This window comes from Magnolia sinica, chromosome 5, assembly GCF_029962835.1.
Source record: "Magnolia sinica isolate HGM2019 chromosome 5, MsV1, whole genome shotgun sequence".
Classification (NCBI taxonomy): Eukaryota; Viridiplantae; Streptophyta; class Magnoliopsida; order Magnoliales; family Magnoliaceae; genus Magnolia; species Magnolia sinica.
Genome location: NC_080577.1, coordinates 108,816,724 through 108,836,567, shown reverse-complemented (window position 1 = coordinate 108,836,567; position 19,844 = coordinate 108,816,724). Strand labels below are relative to the sequence as shown.

Below are 19,844 nucleotides of genomic sequence, written 5' to 3'. Positions count from 1 at the left end.
TGTGACTCGAGTCCAAGCATTCGAAGGCAATGAGGGCGCTATCAATGATTTGTCTTCTCGATATAAAGGCACTCTAATTGTCGGATATAATCTTTCCCACCACCCCTCTCAGCCCGGATGCCAGAACTTTAGCCAAAATCTTATAAGGCCCCCCAAATAAGCTAATTGGTCTGAATTCTGACATGGATTCTACTCTTGTATTTTTAGGGATGAGAGCAACAAAAGAGGCCCCTAGAGATTTAGAGATCCGCCCTCTATCGTAGAACTCGTTCATGAAATCTATAACATCTTCCTTTAGAATATTCCAAAAAGTATGGAAGAAGATCATTGGAAAACCATCCAGACCAGGGGCCTTTTCTCCAACTAGGGAATCCACCGCCCCTTTAACTTCTTCAATCGAAAAACGGGATGCCAAACCATTGCGCTCTTCTTCTGAGATACAATCTATCTCTAGATGGTCAAGTTTAGGCCTAGGAGAAAATTCTCCCTGAAGGAGAGTGCTAGAGTACTGATTGAATTCTGCTGAAATTTTGTCCCTATCTTCTATTCGAGTACCATTCACAACTATGCTGCTGATTATATTAGCTCTTGCACGCGCCGAAGCTATACTATGAAAGAATTTAGTATTTTTGTCTCATTCTTTGATCCATTTGCTTCATGATTTTTACTTCCAAGAAATCTCGTCTTCAGGCATCCTTAATGTATATTGCTGAATCAGCTGGATCCTTCTGATCCCATCTGCTGTGGACATGAGTCTAGATTCAGCCATCGCATCTATTGTCTGGATCTGAGAGAGAATAGCTTGAATTTCCAGGCCCTTTTCCGAAATTCCACTGCTTTCCACCCTTTTATCTTCTCTTTAAGGAGTTTTAATTTGCAACCAAGATTATGGCTAGCGTAGCCCTCTACCTAAAAACCTGCCCACCAATCTTTGATGAGATGATGAAAACCTTCAATCAACAGCCAGGACGATTAGAATCTGAAGGGCTTAAGACCCCAGTCTTGATCTTCTACAGAGAGCAGTAACAGACAGTGGTCAGAAGCGGGTCTCGGAAGGACCGTTTGAGACACCATCGGAAAAGCTTCAAGCCAATCAACGGAGATCAAGAACCTGTCCAATCTGGACAGAGTCGGAATCGCACGTTGGTTGGACCAGGTGAATCTGGCTCCAATCAGAGGGAGATTTAGAAGTTCCTGCTCTTCAATCCAGTCCGAAAAACATCGCATAGCAGTGGTGACTCTCCCCCCTTTAGATTTCTCTTCTGCGTAGCGAGTAATATTAAAATCCCCTCCCAAGCACCATGGGCCATCGAAATGCCGTCAGACTGACTTCAGCTCGTCCCAGAATGCACTCCTTTTATCTTCCTGATTAGGGCCATAAACAGTAGTGATTAGGCATCTAAAATTAGAACATACCTCTCTAAGGATGACCGAAACTACGAAATCTCCTTTCCAGCTTTGTTCCATGTCCCAAACTGTCGACTTCCATGCCAAAAGAATACCACCCACACTGCCTTTAGCGTCTACAGTAACCCATTCTACCTCTCTTTTTTTTAAAGATAAAAATCTTGTTTATTTTAAGATCCTAACCTCATAATTAATGGGTATTTATTTATTAAATGCTCATGAATTTTTATTTTAACCATCCACTGGCCGTTAAGCAATTGGTCAATTATTGCTTAATTGGTCTACAGTAACCCATTCTACCTCCCTCTCTTTTTAGAGGGACCCCATAAGTTTCTCATTGAAATTTTGTAACTTTAGTTTCCTGCAGACAAATCACATCTGCCTTACATTTGCCACATGTCTTTGAGAATTCTTCTCTTTTGTTTGGAACCCACCCCTCCAACGTTCCAAGAAAAGATCTTCAACTAGGAACTGATCTACCCCTTAATTCTTTCCTAACACCTTCTGCATAAGTTCCACTGATCTGGTTGGGACTGGATATAAGGCTGTTAAGTTCCCTGTTGTTGCTTGATTTGGGTGGGAAATGCCTTGGCAATTTAACTTGAATCAAAGGTCTGTCGCAAGATTCTATACACTGGAACAGAGCTATATAGTCCTCTGGATGATCACCAAAGGAAAGACCAATAGATCTTCCTACGTGTCCCATGGCATCCATAGTCCATTTTTTCTTTTGAATGGTGTTGACCAGATTTGCCAATAGAGCTTCCAACTCCGCCCTTGTCTCAAAATTTTTGAATATAGCTTCGTTTGGTTTGCCCATTCTTTTGTGCAACGGTTCTGCTTCTATGATACCTTCCCTCATCCACTTCTGAAACAATGTTACCAGAGCTTGATCAGACATCGCATCTCTGGACACCATGGATCTGGGCGAGGAGGCGATATCCGCATCTTCTGAAGACCAGGAGTGTCCATCGAAGTTGTAGGTGAAGGCGAAATCTCCGTCTGTAGAACGAGGGGAAGAGTCTGCTTCGAACTGAATATCTGGAGATGTCGCTGCGGAGAGACCAGTCTTCTCAGAGTTCAAATCTATCAACGGTAGATTTATCTTCCAAACCTTCCAAGGCAAAGTCGGTGAATCCCCGATCGGAGCTACGATTTCCACATGTATAACTTCCTTATTTGGTATTCAAGAGAGCAGACGGCATTCGGATATTGGAATCGCATTAAGCGATGGGTCGAGGTTGAGAGAGCCCCGGGTTGATGATTCCGAGATATCTAACTCAGACCCCAATGTGAAACCCGAGTTAACAACTTGGTCTCGGGTATGACTTAAAATTTTGTGGGATAGTTCCTTCTTGGACCCGAGACCGGGATCCAAGAAAGCAATTGGGTCCCGAACCTCTCTAATGTCGACACCTGTGCCCCCGAAGCTATCACGCATGCTGATGCACTCAATGATCTTACACTCGCCTCTGATCGATCAGACAACAGGTTGTATACGTGGCATCGTATCTACCGTCCACGTGTGTAGAGGAGATGAAGATGAGCAGGTTGAGTTCGGACGAGTGTAACCATCCAACGGTGAGGGGACACGCGTCACTCGATCCACCGAAGATCTGTCGAAGTCAGAACTTCCTCCAACAGGGTCAAGACGCGTGTTCCCTAAAAGATCTGGTGTTCCTGAGGCGGACGGGAGTTGTGCACCATCTTCCGCCGCTTCCACCATCAATCTTCCACCGTTTTTCTTGTCGTAGGAGACATTGATCGTCCACTGGATATTGCCCCAACGGGCGATTGGCGCGTCCTTCATCTCCATTTGGATCGATAAAAGCAAATTTATGTCAGTTGCATGGATTTGAATGAATGGAGGGACTGCCTCTCCCTTCTTCCTTCTTACCCTAACCCTTATGACCCCCATTTCTACTCCTAACTGTGTTTTGGGATCCAATTCGATGAAGTTTCCCAACCTAGATGCCGCTGCTAGGAAGAAATCTTCGTTCCAAAGTTCCAGGGGAACCGACCAGATTAGCATCCATACATCCTCTGTTCCAAACGCCGAAAATTCCTCCCAACTGAGGATTCTGATAACAGGGCCATCTTTATGCAGTGCGCCCGCCATGACCAGGAGGTCCGTATTGGCTCTTGGGTATAATCTGATCCATAACTCATTGAAGCCTATGGGTGTGATGTTGTAGGTATGAGGCGGGAATCTACAACACTCATCTAGCCAGCATCTGACTTGAGCAATCGACGAACCTTCTTTGGTGATCGCCACGACAGAGTCCCGAAGGGACTCTCTGGATTGATTTATCTTGTTGTGGCTGATGCAGATTGAGGTGTCCTCTTCCTCTTTCGGTAGATCAGATCCTTCCCCCATTTTCTCCTTTCTGATACTCTCAGCTGAAAGTAGACGATCGTGGTTTGGGTCAGCACCCCTTTTGGCATTGATGAGTACATCTTTAAATGAAGATGATCCGAATCTAGCCTTTTGGACTAGCAGCTTTATACCCCCAAAACTTTCGCCATGCAGCTCATGGATGGCTCTGAGGAGTTCGTCCTCAGAGCTCATTCTTACCAAAGCAAAGCCCTTGTAGAACCCATTGTCTTTATTCCTTGGTAAAACAACATCCATCACCGTTCCTGCTCTTCGAAACACTCTTGAGAAATTAATGGGTAGCCATCCCTCAGGAAAACCCTTCACGAATAGAGTCGGATAACTTACCACATCCCTAATATTTTGTAACCCTTTGGCTTTACGAGACCGAGTATTGATCCATTCTTCTCCTTCCCCTCCCGAATTCGGTTGCAATGCAACTATTCCTTCGATCTCTCCGGCCGTCTTTAGTCCATCTTCTAAAATCCCTTCTTCCCGCTGACCACTCGGCCGATTCATCTTCTTCCCGTTCACGGCATTCGCTCATCGCTCATGGCATTCGCTCATTCACTCACTTTTTGAAGAATGGAACAAGAATTATTCGCTAATTCGCTCACGGCATTCGCTCATTCGCAATCAATCTAATTAGTTGAGAACCCTTTGGTAAACATTTAATAAGGATTCTAAGATGCATCCTTATGGGTCTATAACTAGAAATTGTTCTAGGAGGTGGAGGCATTATGCTTTTTTCCAAGTTCAGTGAAATTATTATTCAAGAACTCGTATCTACAGCAAGACTTTAACATTAACAAGTTGTTTATACCTCTCTATTCAGGTAGTCTTGTGTGGTGAGTTTACTTTGTCTATTCTAGTGATCCAAGTATCAAATTCACATTGATTTGATAAGCAAATTGCATCATATCTACAGTATGGTATAAATTCTACACAATTCTATGTACATTACACAACATGAACACCATTCTTAACAGTCTCAGTATTAAATAAAAATACACTGAATTCTAAAAGAAGTTTGCTGTGTTGGAAGTTGGAACTCATGAGGTCACGGCTAGTAGGAAAAAAATTATTTTATCATTTGGCTTGCTGTTTGATATTTATCAAAAAGCAACCCATCATTGAATTCTGACCTATCTGGATGGATTCTGATATATCTTATAACTTTTTACTAAAAGTTACTTAGAAATTCCAAAGGGGTGAGTGTTCTGTCTGATGCCAACAAGTGCCTTTTTCCAAATCCCATAGGCATATAGAACAAAAGGTTCTCAGAGGAATTCACTGCTCATGCCGCAGCTTGCTGGCATCTCTTGACAATTGAATGACATTGATTTTAGCTTGAATAATAATTGCATTGTCATGATAACATGTTGATATTTAGCTCAGATCAGGCTAAGGACTTGGTAGCAATGAAACTGAAATCAGAACAAGGAGATCAATTTACAAAGGGAAAAGATGCTATAACTAATAAAAACATAAAAAGATTTTTTTTTTTTTTTTTAAGGTATAGATTACTTGGATGGGCTCCTCAGATGGATGAGGGACGGCCAAAGGTTGGACCATCAAAGCCAACAGCATGCCAGATGTTGTCAGAAGGTCACCCGAGCATGGAATCTATAAAAGGAAACATTAATAAAAATAATATTAATCAACCAGTTGATACAACCAACTTAATGTGCACCAACATTGACGTCAAAGAAATATGATATCAGTAGTTCACACTCACAATGCCTGACTAATACCTGATTAATGGTGCACCTCATGTAACGTGGACTGCAGTTCCCAGTGTCCCTGACAATGTATTCGCTTGTGGCCGGCTTTACAAAGACAGAATTACTCATCCAGGTAAGGCAGTAACAAAAATAATAGAAGGCCTACTATTGTCAACTCCAGAGCTATCCACACAGATGAAGGTGAGATGATAAATACCATGGAAGAGAGCATACCGGGGGATTGTTGGCTTGATTATTCTGACGAGTATCAAATATTGTCACTGGGGAACTTGGAATGGGGCGGGGAATTTGATTGGGATCAATTTTGGACCCTGCTACCGGAGCTCCAGATACAGATGGATGGCCCATTCCCGGTGGTACAGGCGGCATGGGTTGATTTGGTAGACCTGGAGTCATTCCAAAGGTTCTAGGCGGTGGCATGGTACCTGGTGCCAGTGGACTCCCCTGAAAGCAATCACATGTTTCTAAATATGGCTACAGCTGATGAAGGATCAACTCCAAAAAAAAAAAAAAAATTTAAATGAAAGATGTAGCTAAATCTGACTAGCAACTCGTATAGTTGAAATCATAAATCCAAAGGTAATTTATGATCACCACTTGTGAGTTCATATTCCATTAAAACTTAAGATAGTTGTGTTAATGAAGTCCCCCAAAGGAGGTTTTGTGCTAGATTGAGTACTACAGCAAAAGACACAAACACATTAAAGGTTCACAAAATGCAGAGCTTTAAGAAATGTGAAACTGCCATAAATGTTCAGAATACATGTTACATCCTTCAGCCAAATGCAGACAGTGTCTTCCAGTTTTTCTACTATCACAATTCCGAAGCAGTCAGATTAAAAGTGTGTGTGTGTGTGTGTGTGTTGTAACCAGATCCTGGAACAAACTCACCTGCTGGGGTTGCATCTGCCACGGTTGAGAGCCATATAGAGGAGCTGAAGTTGGTGGCATGCCTTGAGATGAAGTTGAAAATGGACCCAATGGAGGCCCAGCAGGTGGGCTCCCCAGAAAAGGGTGCACACTCGAAGCCTGAGGATCCCTAGGAAATGAGCCCACTGGTGGAGGTCCGGCCGGGGGCCGTTGGGTGCTGCCAATAGGAGAGGAACGGGGACCACCTGGAAAACTCCCTTGCGCAAACGTAGGCGGCCCGTTACTCATCAGACCCTGCACATTTGGTGATGGGGCAATAGGACCTGTCATCATTGGGGCAGAAGGGTACACCCCAGGAGGTGGGGGCCGCGAACCAAAAGGTGCAGACAAAGAAAATGGAGGCCCTGATGACCTTCCAGAAGCCAGATTTGATACAAGGTTCACTGGTTGAGGACCAGGTGGAGGGGCACCAACTCGTGCGATGTCAGCTGGTGGTGGGCCAGGGCGAGAAACTGGCGCGACACCTGGAAAGGAGGCTGGGGAGATATGTGGAGGGACAGACGACTGGAAGGGTGGGGTCACAAAAGGAGGAGGTCGGGGACCAGAAGTATTGGGCATTGCTGGTGGAGGACCAGGCAGGTGATTGATTTGTAGATTTTGCATGCTATCTGATAAAGAGTTGGGATTGTTTTGGTAATTGGGGTTGAAATTAGGGGGAAAATAACCAGGTCTTGGTACCCGGGAGGGTACAGGAGATGCCATCAGGGGAACAAAACAGACCTAGATACCTTCAAGGCTCAAGCCTTCAATGAAACCTTATCTATTCTCTGCAGAGAGAACAGAGTATCAGCGTACAAGAACCAGAATCAGAGTAAAAGGAAGTCCAAAAACCACCATCAAGCAAAACATGTACTGCCAAAACATAATTCAGGTGTCCATTTCACAATAAAATCTAGCATTCTCCATGCAGCTTCAAAAAAAAAATAGACAACCTTTCACAAATTGAATTAGAGTCCTCACAGTTTCACCAAAATGTGAGATGGGTTGCCAAGAAGCAAGAAGGTAATGATGATACAGAATGAGATAAGCAACATGATCCATCCTAATATAATAATAAAAAAAACATCGGAAGCTTCACCTAACAAAAACAGATAAAACTCGAACAAATGCAAAATTACCATCTATGAGCGTAATAGAGAATAATGAACATTTTTGAATCAAATGAAAACCTTAAGAATTTTGCCGAAATTGCATCTAATGGCCTAAAAAGAAAAAAAGGGAAAAAATGTCCATTATTGCAAATGAGATTTGTTTCAGTGTAATAAGAAAAGTCAGCAATTTCACCTATTGAAATTATTACAAAAAAAAAAAAAAATCACCTATCAAAATTGGATATACTCCACATTCTAAACTTTCCGACCACAAATGTAAGTATCAGTATATCACTCTACAACTTCAAGAAAGAAAATATGAACTATTACAAAATTTTCGGCAAGAATCCTTCCATTGCCACAAATAATGTGTTTAAAATGGTTTAAATTGATAAAAATAAAACTCAGCAATTTAACCTATTGATAACAGATAAAACTCCAAATCCTAACAACTTGAGGAAGTAGAAAACTCTGAGAGAAACAGAAACTAATGCGAATTGAATAAAAACCACTGAGTATATCACCAGAATTTCACCCAATTCCCAAAAGGCAAGAATATTCCAGTGACCACGGATGTCATGTATACTGAAACCATTCCAATCTAATACAGAACTCAGGAATTAGATGATAATCAGCCACAGGATATCTTATGTCCTCAGGCAGAGAGTGTGTACAGTGGAGGCCATTACTAGGTGATCCACGCCTGCCCAAAAAGCAAGAATATTCCAGCAACCACAGATTACATGTATACCAAAACCGTTTCTATCTGATTTAAACTCATAGCAATAACATGATCATCAAGTACAGGATATCAGTCCTCAGGGCAGAGTGTGTTCAGTGGAGCCCATTGCTAGGTGATCCACACCGCTGATCCGAGAGGCCCCACCATGGATTGTGGCCCAAAAATCTTCCATTCTGAAAGAAGATAGCCACTCAAATCTTTGGCGTTTTCTTGCTTGAATGTGGACCATAATATATCAATTCCCACTGCAGCAATTTGCAGGCCGCCAATCCACGGGTGGGAATTGTTTTATAAGGGAGATTTTCAATCCGTCCATGGTTGAGCTACCCATCAGATCAATCAAACATCACTGAAACAGGGGCATCGCTTTTACAAATTCACAGCACAATGGCACTACCTATACTTCCAAGCAAAAGACCATACAATTCTTCCTAAACCAATTCCTTACAAAAACTAATCTTTCAACCATTGGAATGAGGGAAAAACGAAGTGTTTCATCTAATCAAAACCTCAGCGATCTCAGCCTTTGGAGAGAAAATAAAAATAAAAGCCCGCCTTCCCACCAAAAAATGCGAATTTTTCCAAGAACTGGCTGAAATCTATAACAATTTCTTGCAAAAATCTCAAGAAAATGCAAATACATGCGGCGAAACCCGATTCCATCAATCAAAACCAATTGAAATGTTCCAAATTGCTACCCAAAAGAAATAGAATTTTCTTCCCAAATCGATGATAAACTGCAAAAATCTCATCAAAACCCTAATGCTTTTGAAGAAATCTTAACCGAATTACATGAAAACAATAAAAAAATCAACTCTTCAATCAAAATCTTGATAATTTCCCCAATCAATAGCAATTTTTCGCAAAATTCCAAATTACATACAAAAAAAATCGAATTTTTCCCAAGATTTCGTCAAAATCTATCAAAAAAAGCTCAGAATCTCATCAAAACCCTAGAAATTACATCATAAGAAAGAAAGCATTGAAGATATGGAACTAACCAAGTCGAGATCGGAGAATATCGATGAAGGAGACTCGCCGAATGACGAGATCTTTCAAAAGGGAAGAGAAGCTAGTATTTTTTAGGAGGAGATCCAGGTATCACCCCCGGCTGTCGAGGCGATCTACGATCAACGGCTGGAATTCGAACTTCAGATGGATCAACGGCTGCAGATTTCAGTTCCAGCAACGCCAGGAACTCTAATGCGAGTCTTTTTATGTTAACTCGCACAAGAGCTTGAAAATGAAGGCAGCAGACAATACAACGAGACGGACGCTACTTAGCTGCGACCCCGGAACAAGTGATGTGAGTGGGACCCTGAATGTGGGCCACCTAGATAAACGCATTGTATATCCACTCCGTCCATCCGTTTTGAAAGATTATTTTAGATATGAATCAAAATTTAATTAGATAAAAAGACATCAAGTGGACCACACAACAAGAAAGAGTGTTTATTGAACGCCCACCATTAAAAATTTCCTAGCATCCTCTGTAATGTTTATTTGCCATCCTAGCTGTTGATAAGGTCACACAGACATGGATGAAGTGAAGAGACAAATATAAGCTTGATCCAAATCTTTTTGGCCCACAAATAGTTCTAACGGTTAATGACCACTGTTTCTATGGTGTGGTCTACATAAAATTTATATGTGCTTCATTTTTTGTACCATACGCTAAAATAAGCTGGAAAAACGGATGGGCGGCGTGGATATATAATTCATATGTTGAAGTGGGCCCCTCCCACCCACATTGCCGGTTAGGCTTTCCTCTAGACCCCGGATCCAGCTACATAGGTGGGACTCTGACCGCTGCAGCACCTCGACGGATGCGTTGAATATATACAACACCGTAGGGGCCGACGTCTGTGTATGAGTTTAATATCCATGACGTCTATCTGTCTTTAAAGCTAATTTTATGGCATGGACCCAAAAATGGAGCATATTAAAATCTCATGTGGACCACATCACAGGAAAAAGTAGTTGATGACCGTTAAAAACTTTTTCCCCACCACAAAAGTTATAGGATCAAGCTGATATTTGTGTTTTCCCTTCATCCAAGTATCCATTACCTTATCAAAAGATCAGATGGCTAATAAATATTATGGTGGACAGTAGTAAGTTATTTTACGGTGGGCATTTAATGACCATTGTTTCAGACAGTGTGGTCCACCTGAGATTTGTATCTGTTTCATTTTTTAGTTAATACTCTCCAATGAGCTGAAAAAAAAAAAAGGCTGGACGGTATAGATATACAACACATACATAGAAGCGAACCCCACGGTCAGGGTCCCACCCACTTGGATGCGAGACTAGGTCCGAAAACGGGTAGATTACGGGTCGGGTATTGTAATATCCGTATCCGGCTGTGGTCCACCGCGTGAGCTCAGAAGGTTGTGTGGCCCACCTGTTGATCCGCTGGGCCACTATTTTAAGAGCGGATTAGGTGGTCCCGGCCTCATCTATGACTGTGCAGTACTTAGTGGGGCCCACCTTGATATATGTATTCTACATCTATGCCGTCCATCCGTTTTTCGGATCATTTTATGGCAGGAGCCTAAAAAATGAAGCGGATCTAAATCTCAGGTGGACCATACTATAGAAACCGTGGTGATTGAACGGTCCACCATTAAAAACTAATATTAATTTGATCCAAAACTTTTGTAGCCATTGGAAGTTTTAAATAGTCAAACAACACGTTATGTTATGGTATGGTCTACCTGAGATCTGAATCTGTTTCAGTTTTTAGACTTGCCTTGAAATTTTGTGTAAAAATAGATGGACGGCCTGGATGTAGAATAAATACATCGAGCTGGCCCCTACGGTAAGGGCCGGACCGACTCGAGTGAAACAGGAGCTGATCTAATCGGGTCCCACTGTTTTCGGGGGTCCTACTTTCACAGTGGGCAAAAACTCCCTGTGGTATTTATGCGGGAGAGGATCAGGTGGTAACCATGATCCACCGAGGTGGGTTGGACCCTGACTGTTAGGCCCACTGTGATACATGTTACTACATCCTGGCCGTCTATTTGTATCGAAAGCTCATTTTAGGGCATGATCCAAAAGATGTAAGAGTTATAAGGGCCTGTTTGATTTTGGGGTGAAATCGTAAATACCATGTAAACAAATTCTAGTAGGCCATAAAAGCTTTCTATCAAGATGATATTTGTGTGGTCTCTTCATTTAAGTTTTTGTGATCTTATCAATAGGTCGGATGGCAAATAAACATTATGGTGAAATCCATGAAGTTTTTAATGGTGGCGATTCAATCACTGACTGTTTTAGTGGTGTGGTCCACCTAATATTTGAGCCAACTTAATTTTTTTGCTCATATCCTAAAATGTGTTTTTCAAAATGGTTGAACAGTGTCGATTTAAGGTATGTATGTCACTATGAGGCCCCACAATTAGGGGTCTACGGGTGTACACGAACCGAGTTAGATCGGTCAACTCACCGACTTAGCTCGAAAAAGCTCGAATCAGCTTGATTCGGAGCTGAGTTCGTTCCGAGTCGAGCTGATTTTTAGAGCTTAAAAATGAGTTCGAGTCGAGTTCTAGCTAGCCTTTGGCTCGACTCAATTCGGTTCGAACACAGTATAAAAACCATCACGTCCCAAACTCGAAAAACGGGCTCACAAAATTCCCGATCGCCGAATCTAGTGCCGACAGCCTCCGTAGTGTCCCATTCTCGGATTCCGGCACTCTCATGCCAGATTCCGATCCTGGGATCCTACAAGGAGAATTTTCAGTAGATTTTTTTTTTTGTAATAGAGCATAACCATAAGCATGACCAAGTCACAAAACAACATCACCACATATCCACTATATCGAAAACTTTTAAGTACAAAGCGTATGAAAGGGAAATACAAGGTGATCAAAAGCTTCAAAATAAACTGATGTGCACTCCTGCCTCAGCGCTGCTGCTGTCCAACACTACCTGCACGCAACGGTCGTGCATAAGCTTACAAAAGCTTAGAGGGTACTGTAAGTGTGTGTGCAAGGTGCGCCAAGTGTACAATATCCGAGTAATGCGGAAATATGCGATAAGTTCATGAATGCTATCAGCCGTATCAACGCTATATGATGCAAGACATGAATACTATCGGCCATACCAAGGCCATGCGATGCGAGGCCTATGTAGCCAAATGTCATATGCGAGATGCGAAGCAAGCATGTCATCCTCATCAAGTACACATATCGACAGTTCTCTCTGGATATCACCGGGTCTAATACACCTCACACCGACTGCCTCCCTGATGCGCCACCAAGCAAGTGGAAGAGACCACACTATCCGCCTAACCGAGTCCGCCAATATCTACCCGGCTTGTCGATAGCGGACTCATTTGCGAGTGGTCAAACTCACCTAGCTTATAGCCCCTCACTCGGGCGGATAAGGCCACACACCCTTCCAACCGACCACGACACGGTGGGAGACGCGGCCAACGGTATTCGGCACTCAGCGCTCATGTATCCACTCTGCAGACGTTGGAGCATCTCCCAGTACCAAAAAGGTTCTGGACTTTCACCCAAGGACATCCTAAGTGCCCACAATGCTAGAGCCAATATTTCCTAGATCCGATACGGCCATCCACGATGTGTCTGTGGAGCCATGACCATGATGTCGCTAGAGTGTGCGGTGAATCATGACACACAATGCGAAATGCATGAGTCAAACCGTCAATCATGCAGAAATATCACGCGTACCACGCGCTCATGTGGGGCACTCCGTCTCAAAAGGAGTCCCGTAAATGTCTCAGCCCAACGGCTTATGCTATGATCAAGCATTCCTAATATCAAGCATACATATGATGCATATGGGCATGTATCATGGAGCTATACTAAGCATGTTATAAAGTAAGGAACTATCAACAAGTATGGGCCTATCAATGGGCCTTAAGGAGAGTTACAATGCGGACATTTAACCAACATTGTATTTACAATGTGGACGTCAAACCAACATCGCTCCCAAGGCATGGCTCGCCATAAAATACCATTACACAAACCATATGGAATCACACATTGCAATGGACCCTAAGGACATCCCATTGGGCCTCGACCCATGGGCCTTAGACACATCAAATGGGCCGTATCACATGGGCCTTACATTCATCAAATGGGCCGTATTAATGGGCCTTACCAACGGGCCTTATGTACATTGCAATGGGCTATAATCCATGTGCCTTAGAATATATCAGAATGGGCCTAATCACATGGGTTTTACATTCATCAAATGAGCCACATTAATGGGCCTTACCAACGGGCCTTATGTACATTGCAATGGGCCATATCTCACGGGCCTTTGAAAACATCACAATGGGCCTTGTAACATGGTCCTTATGCATGCCAAATGGGCCTAATCATATGGGCCTTATGTATCTCAAATGGACCTAATCATATGGGCCTTATGCATCTCAAATGGACCTAATCATATGGGCCTTATGCATACCAAATGGGCCTAATCATATGGGCCTTATGTATCTCAAATGGACCTAATCATATGGGCCTTATGCATCTCAAATGGACCACACCAATTGGGCTCCATATGTAGATCAAATGGGCCTCATAACACGGGCCTTATAAATGTCAAGGTGGGCCTTAAAAATGGCCACAAATACATATATACATACATATATATAAAATTCATGCCAAAAGATTAACCAATCCTCACTTCAAATAATAGTGGTAGGACCCACTTGAACCACATATCTGACTCATTCTTTTGCTCATGCCTGAGCTTGCAAAAAAGGGCCCGACGGTTGGGGATGCAACACAAGCATCATGGTGGGGTCCACCGTCGAGCAGTGGGACGGTGTGATAACCACATAAATCATGGTGGAGCTCACTGGCCGTCCGGTGGACGGCCTGGAGAGAACACATACGCGGTGGGTTCCACCGTCCCGTGCCGGGACGGTGTGATGTTAGCCTATATGCGAGTAGTACCAATAAAGAACCACGCAAATCTAATTAATCAACTGTGGGAAGCTAACGAATCTATTCAATCACTTAAACATCGAGTTTAGTCACATGAATTGTTCTCATGGGGCCCACTTCTAGTTTACCTATCACTGACTAATCAAGGCAACCACAATTAAATAAAGACCTACCAAAAGCCGAGACAACTAGGGGTATATCTTAATTAACAAACCAAACTGACCCAATATCCTTTTAGCAGAAGAATCATTGGTTTAGGGTGATTATAATCGAATCGTCATTTTTGCTAGTTGCGAATAGGTCACACTATGAACTTAGCTAATTTAGACCCTAATCATTTCACACAACAAATCTCATTACTTAATTCATTTCAAAAATGTCCTGATTATCCGAACGAGCTCTAAATCACTTGTTAGTGGGCCACTAAAGCCGATGCTATAGAAATATGTTCGTATTAATGGGCTTGACGTCCATCGCGAGACATCAAGTCGAGATCACGTCTCGAATTACTCAACTTAGACTCACAAGGCGAGTGCTTGAGTTGTGCGAATACCATAGATGGAAATCTGGAACTTAAGTGAAACGAGTCACTTTGTTCTTTCATGAAGTTGTAGCTTTCGGACTGTTGATTCATGGTTAAAGTCGGGATACCGACTAAAGATATTTCCTCACACATATCCATATAGCCGCGGCCCTGATCGACCATCGGTGACCGTCAAACACACTTCTGATCATACTCCTCAATCGACGCATCCAAATGGCGGGCCGATCATATCCATACGTAGATCATCATTAGGGCTAACTATCTTATGGTGTATATTGATATATACACATCATAATGAGCCCTAGATGTTAGAAACACTCTCCTATAGGGATAGTATAATGAAAACCTAGCCCTTAAGGTCATTTTCACCAATTCTGGCACTATATAAAACCTTCATTTGGATACTCTATCTCCCCATACGAATTTACTTTTGTCAAAGGAGAGAGAGAGAGAAAATGAGAAGAAGAGTGAGAGTAGGAGTTGAGAGGTTTTGGTACTTCCCTTCATCGTTTTCCTCCATCAAAGTCCTAGCCCCGATCGTTTTTCCTCCGTCGAATCTACTCCACTCGCGATTATGAGGTAAGAAACAAATCCTACTTTCCAACCTAGACTTTTCTAGATTAAATTATATGAATCTTACCTAATTGCTTCTAAATTAGTATAGGAATTATTTTTTCCCAATTTCCAAATCCTAGAAGCGCTTGAATCGGGTGAATCAGTGCAAAGGTGTGGACCATAAGTGTTTAGGTTGCGATTTATCAATGTTACTACTCTAGTTAATGATTTACAATTGCTAATGTACTATATGCATGATAACTTACATATATTTCAATTCATGTTCAATGAATTGTAATTTGTAGTATAGCGACACCTACGTGTTCGATGAAATGCCTGAATGAGTAAATTATTGATTTTAATGATTGAATGTAAATCCATTCATCTTTAATGCTTTGTTGACCTGATTATATTAAGAAGTAGAATTACAAGAGTAGTCTGGTTAGTCAGCAAATTATTAGATATGCGTTAACCAAATTAGGTCGGCCACCCCGGACACATTCGATTAATCGGGGTCAAACACGGATGACCGACAGTGGCTAGATCACATGGGATGCTTACACACTCCATGCCGGTTACGCCGGTGTTCGCCCATATCAATCGAAATTGTCCAAAGAACTGGATGTTCGCCATATATGATCATAACTGTTTGAATCTGATACACCCCCTTACCAATTGCAAATGTCTACTATTAACTATTATCATCGCGATCCTCAAGACTTGTGAGTCGGGCATAGTGGTATAGGACACCATGTCCGTGCTGTTAGCCTACGCTGGGGTGATGAGTCTTCCCGTAGTAACTGGGATCATTACTTTTACAACTTGCCTTTCGTATGTATTCAACTGGGAGTGACAAACCCAGACGGATCAAGGAATACAGGTGTAGAACCGTTGTGGTCGTCCCGCGTCTAGTAATTCAGTTGAGACCATTGACTAAAAGGGAGGTATCCTAGCTTCCCTAAACTGTTAAATGAATAAGCACAATTAATCACTTAGCTAACATAACCATTCACCGCATCGCATTTGTATAGAATGTGGCGAAACAGGTGTTGGAGTCGCGTGTTGAGAAAGTGTTGTCATTTGCGAACCAGGTGGTCTGAGTCACATGTTAAGGGAGTATTGGATGGTGAGGGCATGTATCATTTCATAAACCCTATTATTTGCATTAATAAGAATAATTAGGAAGTGATTGTTTTATCATTCCTATATTGATAGACTTGATAACATCTGTAACCCATGCTTTATGTAACCACTGAGTTGATCACTTACTCCCACTCTGGGACGGTGTTTTAAAACACCCACCAGATGCTGATATAAATGTCGAGACCACTGAGGCCAATGCATTGGACCAAGCGGGCATGGATGAGGAAGAGTTCTCTTACTTTTAGCTTTCTGATGTGCCGATGTAAGCTGCGCACTTCTCAACAGGGAGAATCGAGTGATCGGGCTTAACTAGACACCACATTTTTGTTGATTTTAAAATTGTATACTGGACGCAGCTGGACCTATACTCTGGATAATTATACTACATGCGTTTAAATTTAATTTTCTATTTTAATCGTGTTTATTATAGAGTATGATACACTGTTTAGTATAATCTTATATATGCTTAATTGTTTAATGTAGAAGTAACCAAGAAACCAGCTTTCGTAAAGCCTAAGTGATGCTCGGAATCTCGGGAGTCGAGCATTTGCTCGACCTTCGAAATTCGGGGTGTTACACGCTTGAACTCAAATTTGAACTCGGCTCGAGAGCTGGGGCTTGAATTTGGCTCGAAAGCTCGAGCTCGAGCTCAAACTTGGCTCGAACTGGTCCGATCTGGTGACTGAGTCGAGTCGAGCTAGAGATGCTGGCTCGGTCACTGAGCCGAGTCGAGTTCAAGCTGGGTGTGCCTGCTGATCGAGCCAAGTTGAGCTGAGGCCAACTCGACTCGGTTCGACTCGTTGTACACCCCTATAGGGGTCCCACCTGCCTCAGTTGATCTTAGGTCTCACCTAATCCACTCCTAATTTTCAATTACGGCAACCCATTTACTAATAATCTAGGCTATTTGGTAAGTTGCTTGTTGTGGGTCAAATATTGCATATCAGACCCAGTTATTGCATGAATTTATAAGCATGATACCGTTTAATGTCCTGATTTAATTGTGTTTGTGATGCAGAGTGTATTTACGAGCATGGACTGAAAAAGGATGCTTAAAGCATAGATTTAACGCTCTGATGACACCAAAGCATGGGATGAACTCCAGGGGACCAAGATCAACGAAATTACACGCCAGGGATCCGCGGAAATCGAGAAACTAAAGCTCAAGCGGCCTGAAAGTCAGCCAGAATGCAAGATCATGAGGTTCCCACCACCCGTTCAGCTCAAAACTCCATACATGGCCAAGGGCCCACAAATTAACCGTACATGACAATTTTTAACCTTCAGATCCCTTCAGAAGTGGCCCAATGGACAGATCAGCCACTAAAATCTTGATTTGGGGCCCGCCTGATATCTGGATATACTCCAATTTTGGTCCCAACGCCTTAAACCACGTGTCAAAGCGGATGGACGGAGCGGATTTCTCACGATCATCACATCCGCTCCGTCCATCCGCTTTGACACGTGGTTTAAGGCGTTGAGACCAAAATTGGAGTATATCCAGATATCAGGCGGGCCTCAAATCAAGATTTTAGGGGCTGATCTGTCCGTTGGGCCACTTCTGAAGGGATATGAAGGTTGAAATTTTCCATGTACGGTTAATTTGTGGGCCCTTGGCCATGTATGGAGTTTTGAGCTGAACGGGTGGTGGGAACCTCGTGATCTTGCATTCTGGCTGACTTTCAGGCCGCTTGAGCTTTAGTTTCTCGATTTCCGCAAATTCCTGGCATGTAATTTCGTTGATCTTGGTCCCCTGGAGTCCATCCCATGCTTTGGTGTCATCAGAGCGTTAAATCCATGCTTTAAGCATCCTTTTTCAGTCCATGCTCGTAAATATACTCTGCATCACAAACACAATTAAATCAGGCCATTAAACGGTATCATGCTTATAAATTCATGCAATAACTGGGTCTGATATGCAATATTTGACCCAAAACACAACCCCCAACCAGCATCTTGCTAGTCCCGAGCAAGGTATGCGAAAAATAAGTTGAGAAATACAGGACATTTTTTATGAACTTAAGCGATTTTTTTATTTTTTTAAAAAGCAATCTAGATTCGAAAATTCTAAGATGCATGAATGTTGGATATTACTTCCTCCTAGAATCAAATGCACAATAAATTTCTTAATCAACTTTAAAGTATTTATGCATTAATTAGAACAATTCTAAACAATGAGTATCATGAGTGTATAATAAAATCTCGGCTTATCATCATTAAGAAATCCAATGGATAATTTCTATGATAACATTGATAATCAAAACAGTATTTAGGACACTCAAAACTTAAACCAGAATTTGCCTTTCAGTTATTCTTTTTGATTTTTTTTTTTCAGTCATCGAGGGAGAGGAGAATTGAATCCGCACCTATAGGGAGCAAACCTATGGTGAAAATTATTCGCCTAACCTTTTCCAAAGGTATCTCTCTCTCTTTTTCTTTTTTTTTTTCTTTTTTTTTTTTTTTAAATTCATGACGGGCAAATTTTTCAAGCTGGTTCCTTACATGCTTGGTGATTACCAAGTTAACCCTTTAATATCAAACTGAAATCTTAATGTGAAAGCGAGATGTGACATGTGAACTCATAACTCAATCAATGTTTAAAACTTCTAATTATAGATTAACACTTCAAACTTAACTGTGAAATCTAATATAATAGATAACTGAATCTAAGAGTCATAAATTACCAACTTCACTTATCTTGTAATTTTAAATCCAAGATGGTTGTCAAAATCACTTCAAATTCAATAAAATGTCAGAAAATTTTTAAAATTTTCACAACTTTTGTTCAAGACCAAGAAAATGCTGATTAGGTGACCTAATCTCCCACCCCCAATCTAAAATCTACATTGTCCTCAATGTAAAAGAAATAAGCATGCGATGCATATGGGACAAAATAAGTAAATGAGAAGTGATGGAAAGATAATACCTAGATGAAAGAATCAAGAGGCTTTCCAAAGATTTCTACGTAAGAGCGGGTCAGCACAAGAGAGAAACCAACAGAAGTAAAATGAAATAACAAAAATAAAATCCGACCTATACCACATTCGTAGGTGCTCACGATTGCATTTAGCGTATGCAATAAGCCTTTAAACCCCTAGGTTGCCCCTAGTGGACGAGTTGTAGTCTCGTGAGGGTTTGCAGTAATGTTACCCACAAACATTGAACTAACTAATGATAAAAAATGAAATGAAATGAAGAACTGGGTTGCCTCCCAGGAGCGCTAAGTTTACCGTCTTCAGCCAGACAAATAAAGCAACTACCCTAGTTCTATGAAAGCAGGAAACTTACCTATACCTCCATCAGACTAGGAGATCAATCCTGGTAAACAGGATCAGTCAGAGGCATGGACATGTCCTCTGAATCAAATTTCTCGACAAATGGTTTCA

General features: G+C 42.0%; 1 protein-coding gene across 1 annotated transcript in view; it reads right to left on the bottom strand.

Moving 5' to 3' along the window:
* LOC131246643 (protein transport protein SEC24 C-like) overlaps window positions 1-9,531 on the bottom strand; it is a 59,149-nt gene extending 49,618 nt beyond the window's left edge. Inside the window, exons 1-5 of the mRNA XM_058246982.1 lie at window positions 9,291-9,531; window positions 6,418-7,223; window positions 5,740-5,970; window positions 5,536-5,610; window positions 5,309-5,407 (exon numbers count right to left, since the gene is read on the bottom strand). Of these exons, the coding sequence (XP_058102965.1) occupies window positions 5,309-5,407; window positions 5,536-5,610; window positions 5,740-5,970; window positions 6,418-7,158 (1,146 nt within the window). The 5' untranslated portion in view covers window positions 7,159-7,223; window positions 9,291-9,531. The remainder of the gene's footprint in view (window positions 1-5,308; window positions 5,408-5,535; window positions 5,611-5,739; window positions 5,971-6,417; window positions 7,224-9,290) is intronic.
* Between the last annotated feature and the right edge of the window lie 10,313 nt (window positions 9,532-19,844).